This window comes from Syngnathus scovelli, chromosome 17 (genome assembly GCF_024217435.2).
Source record: "Syngnathus scovelli strain Florida chromosome 17, RoL_Ssco_1.2, whole genome shotgun sequence".
NCBI classification, from domain to species: domain Eukaryota; kingdom Metazoa; phylum Chordata; class Actinopteri; order Syngnathiformes; family Syngnathidae; genus Syngnathus; species Syngnathus scovelli.
Genome location: NC_090863.1, coordinates 5,005,453 through 5,016,665, shown reverse-complemented (window position 1 = coordinate 5,016,665; position 11,213 = coordinate 5,005,453). Strand labels below are relative to the sequence as shown.

The window sequence follows — 11,213 nt, the reverse complement described above, 5'->3', positions numbered from 1 at the left end:
TGTAAAACGTCCTGTTTATGTCTGTCACTTTAAAATCTCAAAATGTTTTAGGGCCACACTGAAAATGAAATAAAAATGTGTCAACCTTTAACGTAAAAAAGACTTATTGTGTTATAAAATGTATACTGTAAGATAATTTTGTTCATTTGGAAAAGAACCGTTTCCTGGAAATATTAATGACCTAAAAAGCCTGCGATAAAAACATGCCTAAATCATATTTAATTAGGGTGATTGAGGCAGAGAACACTTTTATTTGTTCCCCTCTTACATGTGAAACTAGATCCGTTTTAGTAATCTGATATAAAGTGGGCCTCTTGGAAACCCGGTGGTCTTTCTTTTTTGAGAATTTAAATATTCCGTTTGTGCTAGTGAGAAGTTAATCTCCCTTGAAGGGGCTTTCCACATCTGCAGAAAATGGCCTATCTCAGTCTTAAGTCCCAAAGGAGACTAATACTACATGAAGATGAACCCAGATAATTAATTTTCACAAGAGGAAGTGAGCAGAATGATATCAAGGGACACGAGGCCTGGCTCCAAATCTACAAAATGCAATGTCTTTCTGCAGCCAAGCAGATACTAAATGGCGGAAGAACCGTTCATCTATTTTCTCCAGTTTGCCCTAATTTAGGATGGTGGCGAGCTAGAGCCCATCCGAGCTGACTTTGGTTGAGAAGCGATAAAACTCTGTTGTTGGGTTAGGATAGTGAATTTTTTTTTAGACATGCATTGCAAAATATACAGAAAATGTTAAGAAAACAGTTAAGAGCGTCTATCTTGGTCATATTCAAAATAGCAATCTTGTCATAAATCTGGTTAAAAACTATGCGGTCCTACACAGGAAGATCAGAACTGAGGTTCGGATCCCGAACCTCACAGCTGTGAGGCTAACCACTACTTCACCGTGCTGCCCAGGAGGAGTTATTAATTATCCCCATTAAAAACGAGCAGACGTCTAGCTATTACACAGATGGTTTCTAAGCATCAATTTTAATGCAATGAATGATTTTGTCTGCAGTTCCGAGTATACACATGGCGGCTCCAGAGCGCAGCCAAAGGGCGCACTTTGCGAAAGTGACGTCAAGCAGCCACTGGCGGAGCAGCAGCAGCAGGAGGGGGGAGTAGGAGGAGGAGGAGGAGGAGGGCTCTGCATGGAAGTGAACCTAGCCAGTGGTCTCCGAAGTGCAGCTCAAACGCCGCCTCAACTAACTGTCGGCGACACGGCGCTGAGCGGCCATTCTGGCGCAGACAACTTTGCGCCCCGCTTTTTTCCCCTGCGCAACTCTTCCATGTCTGGCTGGTGCGCACTGGGAATACATCCGCACCCCCTCCAGCCTCTTCCGCGTATTGGATTTCCGTGCAAAGACAAGCTCGCCAGTGTGCCTCGCAGCTTTTTGTGGGGACTTTTACAACCTTTCATTTCCTGCTCGCGCGTGGGATTTAGGCGTGGACTCGGTTCGCTGTGGTCGCAGTCCACTTTTGGATGAGCCCTGCGCAAAGCAGTGCACCGAACGGATGCACGATGTCTTTTATTTAAGAGCCAAATCTAAGAGTACAAAGTGCCAAATTAAGCCCAGATGGCGAACGAGCGAAACCGCAGCATCGTGGAGAATTATATTTGCCATAAACTCTCCAAACGCGGCTACGCGTGGGGGTTCGGTGTCGCTCGCGGGGAGGAGGAGGACGATGCCGCCGCTGCTAATAACGGCTCACTGGTCGTCTCCTCGCCGACTTTGGTGCTCCGGTGCCGCGAAGCCAGCGCTGGGCCCGAGCGCGACTGCGACTCCAAGCGTAGCCCCGGTTCTGACCCGCTCGCCGACATCCACCGGGTCCTGCGCGAGGCCGGCGACGAACTGGAGAGACTTTACCAGCCGGACTTCACAGAGATGTCTCGGCAGCTGTACCTCTCCTCCACAACTGCTCAGCGACGGTTCGCCGAGGTGATCGACGAACTGTTCCGAGACGGCGTCAACTGGGGCCGGATCATAGCCTTCTTCGAGTTCGGAGGGACCGTGTGCGTGGAGTGCGCCACTAAGGAGGACATGACGTCTCAAGTGGACAACATTGCCGAGTGGATGACTGAGTACTTAAACGGACCCCTCGGCAGCTGGATCCAAGACAACGGGGACTGGGTATGTGTGATTCGGCTGAGCTTTTTTTTTTTTTTACTCTCGGTACCGCTGGAGCACAGCTCCTCCATTGCTGCTGCTTCTGCTGCTGCTGCTGCGGGTTGAAGGCGTGTCGATGCGCGATTGCCCGTGTGCGCGCGCGTTTGCAGATGTGACCTCACACGCCACATTATATCACGTTTGTAGTTCGAGGTTGCCAACGAAAAAGCTCGACATGTTCCCATTACGCACGAAGGCGCAGGATGGGCGGCCTCCACTCGTGCGCCGCTCTGATTAGACACTGGCGTTGGCCGTCAAACCGATCCGACCAATCAGAGAGCGAGCTGCGTCACACCTCCCGACGCTCTTTCCAAAGCCCCGCCCTCCCGACTGTGCTGAGAGACTAGCAGTCACGCATCTGTCACAGAGCTGCAGTATGGTCCTATAAAGATCCCATCATCCCAAATACAATTTGTAATGAAATTTTACATCAACATGGTAAGTCGTATTTCAAAATGAAACATTGTATAAGACGACACCCTTGTAAAAATGTACTGGATTGAAATTTAAGGGATAAACTGGCTTGTGATCGGGTGGTTTCATTGAATGTGTCTCCATTATCCATATAACATGACGTTTAAAATGTTGTTACACACTATGAGGAACAGTCATAATAAAATTTTGTGCCAAATGCGATTTGCAACAGCGCAGATGTGTACAAACAATCAGATCACCATCAAGGAAAAAGAAAGCCACCGGACATAAGAAAGAAAGAAAGAAAGACTTGTCAGAATGATGGCATGCATGGCTGTTTCTTCTTGCCCTTTCCTCTCTTTGTATTCTCCATTCACAGGGAAATATGGTAGCTCCAGCTGTTTGGGCAATCGGCTTTTCCCGTGATAGTGCTCACAAATGTTTTTGTGGTCCGGTCGAATAGTGCAGGTGGCACTTGAGAATGATCGTCAGTAGGTGTGTGAGGCTCAGTCACTGACTAATTTCTTGGCGATTCCACTTTTGCTGGCTTGGTGCTCGGCTGGCTTCTTTTTACACCAATCTTGCAGTGTGAGCTAGCAACCGTTCATCTTGGAACTCATCAGACCAATCTGCGAGGAATTAGCCTCTTCATTAGTGGAGGTGCCTTTAATGAGAACATAACATTTGTGGCACTCGCTCATTTTGGCCCGCGGCTTTTGGAGTAAGCAAGGAAGGGGGGGGGGGGGCATCAATGATTCATCTGCAGGATTCCGTCTTAGCGTTTAAGATTCCCCTCGAGTGTGTGTGAGGGTGTCTTTGCAAGGTTGCATGTTGTGCCGCATATCAAAGGCTGCTCGCCATTCCAGCAGCAGCGGGCGCTAATCCGGAGCTTCTGCCGGGCTCAACGGTTCTGACTTGCGCCGTTCTAAAGTGTGTGAGGACGGGCGGCTGCGATGGATGGCGGCGCCTACGGTACAATAATGTAGGTCATCTTCCCAGTATGCTTTGCAGCTGCGAGGACACGAGGGTGGCGAGACAGAGAAAGCGGGACAGCATCCCGTGGATTAGTCTGGATCATCTCACCGTAGATGGAGAATAAATTCACAAAGTTGACGTCCATAAAACTTTAGGGTTGTAATGTCTCAAGGTTGACTGTAGGTTTTCCAAATGTATTTTTTCGACTGGTCATGGATATGTCCATCCATCCATCCATCCATCCATTTTCTGAACCGCTTAGTCCCCACGGGGGTCGCGGGCGTGCTGGAGCCTATCCCAGCCGTCATCGGGCAGTAGGCGGGGGACACCCTGAACCGGTTGCCAGCCAATCGCAGGGCACACAGAGACAAACAACCATTCGCACTCGCACTCACACCTAGGGACAATTTGGAGTGATCAATCGGCCTACCAAGCATGTTTTTGGGATGTGGGAGGAAACCGGAGTGCCCGGAGAAAACCCACGCGGGCTCGGGGAGAACATGCAAACTCCGCACAGGGAGGGCCGGAGGTGGAATCGAACCCGCACCCTCCTAACTGTGAGGCGGACGTGCTACCCAGTGCGCCACCGAGCCGCCGTCATGGATATGTTGTTCACTAAAATGGCCGAAGATCCAGTGCCACTTTCAAGCAACAGCTGAAGAGCCTGTCTTGATCTGAGTTGCATCAAGTCTTGTTGGATGCACATATTCAAACTGGAGTTGACGGACAGCAGGCAAAAACAGAGTGGGGGAGTTCTTGATGTCAGAGACGTGTCATTCAAACACCCAAAGAAAGTAATTGCCTGAATATCAACATCTGCACAAATTCAACCAACCAGATGGAGTTTGTGCCCAAAGGGCATGTTAGATGAAAGGAAAACATGCAGCATAAAAATTTGTTGACTTGACAAAACGTGGCAAGTCATTAGCAATCTAGCGCTTTATTTCCTGACTCTGGCGGACATTCCAAACTTTTTGACCTCAAGTCAGCTGCTCCGGGCCCCGTGGTGACCCTGAAGCGGTTAGGCAGACAGACATGGTGGCATCACTTCCTCGTTCTGACTTCGGATGAACTGACCCCTTTTCTTTAAATCTTTAATCTGCTTTATGTGGATCAAAAATGTGCCACATTGGTCCCTTTTTGGAGCGATTGCATCTATTTATTTAGGTACTTATATGCCATCTGCCAAATGACACACAATCGGGATGATACGTCGGTCATGGGGATTTGGCCTTCCCAAAAATTCCGTAGAGCAATAGATGTGATGTTTAGTCTCTTGTTTTGTGTTTTCCACTCTTCTTCAAAAAAATAGCTGAAGGCCAATCAGGTTTTTGGACACACCAGAGTGGCGTGGAAACAGCTGTCTGTCAGCCACCCTCTGTTTCCTGTTGTTTTAGCCACCAAATATAGGAGTGTCTGCTTATGGCTGCTGAGTCCAGCTCACTTTTAGTTCCACAAAATTTGCCCAGTGGCCTATGGGTGTGTTATTTAGATGACTCTTTCCATGCTAATGTGGCCTTGTTTTTATCTGGAACATTCCGCTTTGCACTTGCCAGGCGAGTCAGTTAATACTTGTCAGATAGCAAGTCCAATTTTCATTGTATGGTAACGTTCTCTCATTTATTTTCATTCATCCCAGTGAGAAATGAAGGCACCTGCATGAGTGCCTTTTTTTAACGAACTTGGATCAGGTTGCCAAAAGGAATGCAGTAAGCCGCCAGGTGTGTGTGTGGGGGGGGGGCGCACACTGATGCCAGTTGACAGGTGAGCCTTGCCACAATGCGGCAGGCATCTGGAACACTAAACCCCGCCTCCAACTGTGGCTGAGTGGATGCGAGATGGCGGAGGAAGTCGTTAATCTCCATTTAGGTGACAAGTTGAATGGCGGTGGAGCAAACTCACAAAAGGAAGAGCATTTAAACACTCACAGGAGGGCCAAAATAAAAATCGTACTTATCTCCAATTTGCGTCTCCTGTTTAATGGATCAGTGGCGTGGCCAAGAACTGTTGGGGTGGGCTCCATTCAAACGTGTCCCGCCAAAGTGATGCAAAAGTCTTTCGCCATGTTTGCGTCCACTCCTTTCCTACGGGCCCGGACTGACATGAAGAGTTTCTTTCTGGAGTGAAGAGATCTGACATCCCCCTTGAGATCCTCTGAGCACAAAGAGGCTTGTTCCAGACATTCTTGTCTGAGGAATTCAGAAGGAGGGGGAGGAAGGAGGCTAAGCCTTCACACTGTTGACTGCCATTGGAAAGACACCACAGAGCCTCTGGCTGTTTTTGTAGCCATGAAATAATATGAACACTTCATATCAAGATTATTCCCAAAAAATCCAATGTTTGTACACAATCTCTAAGCAATCCCTAGTTTGGCTTTGTGTTCAGTGAAAATTCCAAGCAGACCAAAATCAAAAAAATTCAATCAGAAAGAAGGCAAGTGATCAGCAAAAAAAAAATTACTGAACTAAACTAATAAACACAAAACGGAACAAAAGTGGCATTTGTTGATACCTTTATCAATTAACTGGATAATCTGGCCGACATCAGCAAATGGCAGATGGCACTTTAAAAGCACGACTCCAACGCATTATCCTAATTCGTGTGGTGAGAGAATGACACTAGAATGCTAAACTGAAGACCATCCATTAAGGCATGATCTAATCTGTTTATGTCACCATCATTTTGATGATCAAGCATGGTTTCAACATACCACTCGTAGTATCTCTCTTACACAAAGAGACACTTCAAGTACGCTAAATACGGTTATTGACGATAATTGCAGTATAAGTTGAAATGCTAGTACAAAACGTTTGAACCCTCTTTGTGATTTATTGGTAAAAAGTAACGCTCCATAAAGCTGGAGGTACCATAGGGTAGGTACTATTAGACTAGTTAAGATGGAAATCTGTTAGCAATCAGCCCACCGCAAGTATCGCTAAGTCAACATCATCTTACACACTCACACACAGTTGCGGCAATATTTCACTTTTGTTCGAAAGTACCGGTACCAGTGCACGGGCCCGGCTCGGAAAGTACTACCTTGAAGGATAGACACTGCCCCCGTTTCTGACAGGGGAGTGTTGTACGATACCGTCTCGATTCTTTTTGTTGGTTTCCTCTGAAGTCAGTTTGATCGTCTGAGCTGTCAGTCATCTTAACAAACAGGCTGACGTACGACTAGAGGATTTCTACCTTCTAATGATGCAAAGACAGAAGAGTTGATGTTTTTCTTTTTCTGTATCCCTCATGCGCACACACTGCACACGCTATTGTGGCCTCCGCGCACATTCCAGGCACGCCAGACCTCACAACTATGCACCTGGGCAACACCTCCTAAAAAGCTGCTGGGGTTATGTCTCCGAGATTTAGCGATTTGTTTTTGTTTGTGTTGCTGTGCCCGTTTCCACCCTGTTCCCGTGTGACTAGATTCAGGCCTTTTCTCCTCAGGAGAGCCACAGGAATGTCTACTTGGGAAGCGAGACTGTAAATAAATAATGGAGACAAGCTGGGTGTTGCTTTCCTGAGTGGCCAATGAAGGGTGTGGGCCTTTTTGCTCTTTTGTCCGCTTATGGCTCAGGGACAAACCCAAGCAATGTGCTTGTGTACAGAAGATGTTTTGTTTGCGAGTCGAGATCAATCGCAGAGAACTTCTTGTTGCACAAGGTTACACATTCCTAAGATGTTTCAAATTTTTCAGTCGAGCGCACCCTTGTCGGCAATGGAGACGAATTTGAGCAGTTTCTCTTTTAATCAACGTGAGCAAAGTAACGATCGTATAAAAGATTGTCTTGATCAGTTACGATAGTGTGGAGCGAAATTAAACCGTTTGGAAAAATGGGCAGGGTCGATAATCGTAAAACCTGTTCAATATTTACGATGGCTGAATCCTTCTGTGTGTGGGCAACTGCGAGTTGGGCCAAATCCCAGAGTCCGTGCTTGTCATGTGGAACAATAGCCAATTAAGAAGGAACATGAAGCCCACTGTTGGCGGACACAAATAGAGGTGCAACTGGTTGCTGCTATGACATGGCTCACAAGGCATTCATCGGAATAATGACAAGATTTGCTTAAGCATGTTGGTTTTCTTGAACTGGGATCTGTGAATCCCTCATAAATGGAAAAATATTGAAAATTCAATATTTTCACACAGTACTGTGAAAACGACTGGGACTAGTTGCGAGTGACCTGAGGGATTTTTGTCATTTGGGGAGTAACTATTGAGAAATAATTGATTGTAGCCAAAAGCCTGCAATGCAACAGTCTGTTATGCTGTTAGCTAAAAAACAGGCGTGTTATAAAATAAAATAAAAAAGTCCCATTTGGTCACTGTTGACCCAGCAATTAATTGAAAATAGAGAACTGTATCAGATCTTTTTCAAAAGCCTTGTGGGGGTGGGATGGGAGTGTCCCCAAACCAGACAATCAGAAGAAACGTTTAACCTTGCTCTATATATATATTGATATGCTGCACAGCTCACGAGGTTGTGCCCGTTGGCAAAGTCAGTCAGGCTCCCAGCGGGCTCCTCGTTATCTTGCTCCCACCGAGGCGGGAAAAGGTGGAATGCCCTTTCATCCGCCATCTCGGATGGTTCATTAGGGCTGCTTTTTCTTTTTAAACTTGGAGGTGGTGTTTTTGTTTGATAAGAACATCATGATTGCACAGCAGCCAACGGAGGCGGGATTTACGCTTAACATGACAATTAAGCGGCTGCAAGCGGAGCAAGTGATGCTACCGTCTCTATATTTAGAAGCCTCTCGCGTGTCCCTGCATTTTTTAGGGATCCGCAGTGTTACCTGACACTGGCAGCCAGGTCTCAGGGTATTAGGCTGTTGTTTGGACGGGCTGCTGATTTTGGTCCGTGACTGCATGCAAATAAGATAAGCGCTTGCAGAGGGAGGGTGGGAGGGAGGGATGGATGGATGGATGGATGGATGGAAAGAAAGATAGAAGGCCTTCCGACCTGATGGTTAATCCGTTTTGCTTGACTGGCCATTATACAGCATCAAACATCGTACAACTCAAAACATGGAGTCTGACATATTTTCAAGAAAAATATACTGTACCTTAAATATACACATTAGGGACATCAAATCACTCGACCAGCCAACATTACGTAAATTGGTAACGGCGTGTTTGGCTTTTTGCCACTTTTTTTGAAAGATGGAAGGTGGTATTGATTGCTAGTAGCTATATGGATGATATCGATGGGCTAAATATTTGGTATTGATACTATTTCACAACACTGATGTCAAGCTTCTGTGACTGGTGGCCTACATTTGAATTTACCTCTCTCACCATAAGGAGACACTAAGACACTGCTAGCTAGGTACAGTCAAACACGTCATATTTGTGATGAAAAAGTTTCAGAGTGTTTCATATTATTGTTTGTGGGTATCAGAACAGAAAGGATTGTCACTGACCTGAAGAGATCCAGCAGGTTGCTGTAGAGATTGTCAAACCTGTTGGTGATCTGAAACGACAAATGTGGCGTTTGAGTTTGGATCATTCCAAGTTTACTTTGAGGAAATGCCTGATTGAATAGATGACAATGCACAAAGTCAGAAGAGCATGTCTATACCATCAATCCGACAGAAAAGGTCAAGCTCACACAATCATCACCGTCTTAGTTGCTATTTTACGATTTGATGATGCTATCCTACTTAACTCTATTAAGTTAGCTTGCTAGATGATTAGCATTATGTTTGTTCTGATTCTCAAACTGTGTTTTTAGGTAGATTAAATTCAGATGGTTTGACGTTATTCATAAGGATTGTCATACATTAGCCACACCTACCTCGAGCAACAACTGACTGAAATATCAGCTTAAGATGATTAGCAATTAACATGTTTACATCATATGTCTGATCCAGCACTGTTTAAAACATGCTTGGTAGTTGCTTGTGAAGTCCATCCCAACTGACTTTGGGCGAGAGACGAGTATACCAACAGACTAATTGCCAATCAATCACTGAGGGCATATAGACAAACAACCATTTGCTTAACCTCTCACTGTGACAACAGTTCTGAAGTGAATTCTCCATAATACATAATCCCCCTTTGTCATGAGAATTTATTTGAACTTCGCAAAAGCTCAAACACACGCGCATACACTCATAAGCAAACACAGAAGCGGATGTACTGATGCAAATCAATTATTTGCTGTCCACAAATGGTGTGTGTACACACTCGCCCATACACACTGACAGCGCGGCACGCCGGCGTGTACACACACAAGCGGATGTGGCGGTGTGAATCAATAATTCTGTGTTGTCACAGTGTGACATGTGAGCATGGCGGGGAGCAGATGGCCTCGGGGTGCCTACTCCCTCTCTCAGAGCCAGGACACACACACACACACACACACACACATGTGTATACGTACACCGTATCAGTACCACAGCTGGGATTTCCCGGTGCAACACTGGCCATTAACAAACAGTAGGCTATTATTATTGTTCTCCAAAATGCAAGGGTAGCGTATGCCCTTGGTAGCATCTGGAAATGGGATCTGTCCAGAAAACACAAGAGTGAGGTCAGCCATTGCTCGAATATCATCAAAAGGAAGACGCTCTATCGATTTGGGTGTTTGAATGCACTGCATTAAGCACACTATAACAATCAAAGGAGAACCTTGGTTGTATCAAAAAGTCCGACTTTAGTGTGGAGCTGTAACTCTCCTGATGTCTGGAGGAGATCGAATAAACGGAAGAATCCACAACCTTGAACTCGTGCCATCGTCAGATGGGGGGGGCATCAATTTCATCCGAGTGCAAATTTTAATTGGTTGTCGGTCTGTCGTTGCAACTTCAATAATGCCATCCACTTCAAAGACGTGGCGAGAATTGGAATTCAGAGGACTTGACAGATTATTTTTCTTTCCCGCTCTGAGCTGTTTTGAGTTGTATTTTTTTGACAATACGGAATGCTTATAGGAATGCCGCCGCCAGTTTTCTGTCACGGCGCATTTTTCGTACGTCTCGATTCATTTGTCATTTACGGAAAACGTGTTGGCATGTCTAGACGAGGGGAGAGGAAGTAAAGCACCCTCTTCTAATTAAGTCTGCAAATTGACCTATAAAGTGCTTCATTTGTCTTTCACATTTGATGGCGCACGGCTATAAAAAAAAAAATCTAATAAGAATCTATTTTCTCTGTATAATGAAGGAGACGTGAAAAATTAAACTAGCCTGAGAGTCTACCATCATTCGCTGCTTTTTAATTTTTAATTTGAGTACATCCATTTACTTCACGGAAGACGAAAAGTCGAGAAATACTGCAAAGACGGTACACCTGCATGGAATTTGCTCCCGACGTGGAATTTAGAGGTCAAGAACGGCCCACTTGTGACTTTCTGCCTGCGTCAGCGTTTGTTTATGATTAACGCTGCAGTACATTCCGTCTTGCGTACAAATCAGTCGGGATGGCGCTCCCCCGTAAACGACAAGGTGATATTAACAAAGAAGAGGTGAAGCAATGGTGGAGAGCTTAACGGGCTCTAACTAATGCGACTATCAGGTGCGGAACTGTGAAATAAGACAAAAAGCAGAGATTGTTCTTGCCGGGGTGAGAAAGCAGGAGACCTGTTGTCTAATTTGTTATCATCTGACTCAACAATCATCTGATTCTCAGCTGACGTGTCTGCTGACTGCAAAGTAATG

General features: G+C 45.8%; 1 protein-coding gene across 2 annotated transcripts in view; it reads left to right on the top strand.

The window, feature by feature from the left end:
• Positions 1-1,120: 1,120 nt before the first annotated feature.
• The window catches only part of bcl2b (BCL2 apoptosis regulator b), a 21,655-nt gene continuing 11,562 nt past the window's right edge, over positions 1,121-11,213 (top strand). Inside the window, exons 1-2 of one of the 2 annotated variants that reach the window (XR_011085583.1) lie at positions 1,121-2,129; positions 2,313-2,603. Coding sequence is in view for 1 of the 2 variants with exons in the window: in XM_049746408.2 (XP_049602365.1) it covers positions 1,575-2,129 (555 nt within the window). In the remaining variant the exon portion in view is untranslated. The remainder of the gene's footprint in view (positions 2,130-2,312; positions 2,604-11,213) is intronic. The other variant, XM_049746408.2, reaches the window with a different exon arrangement.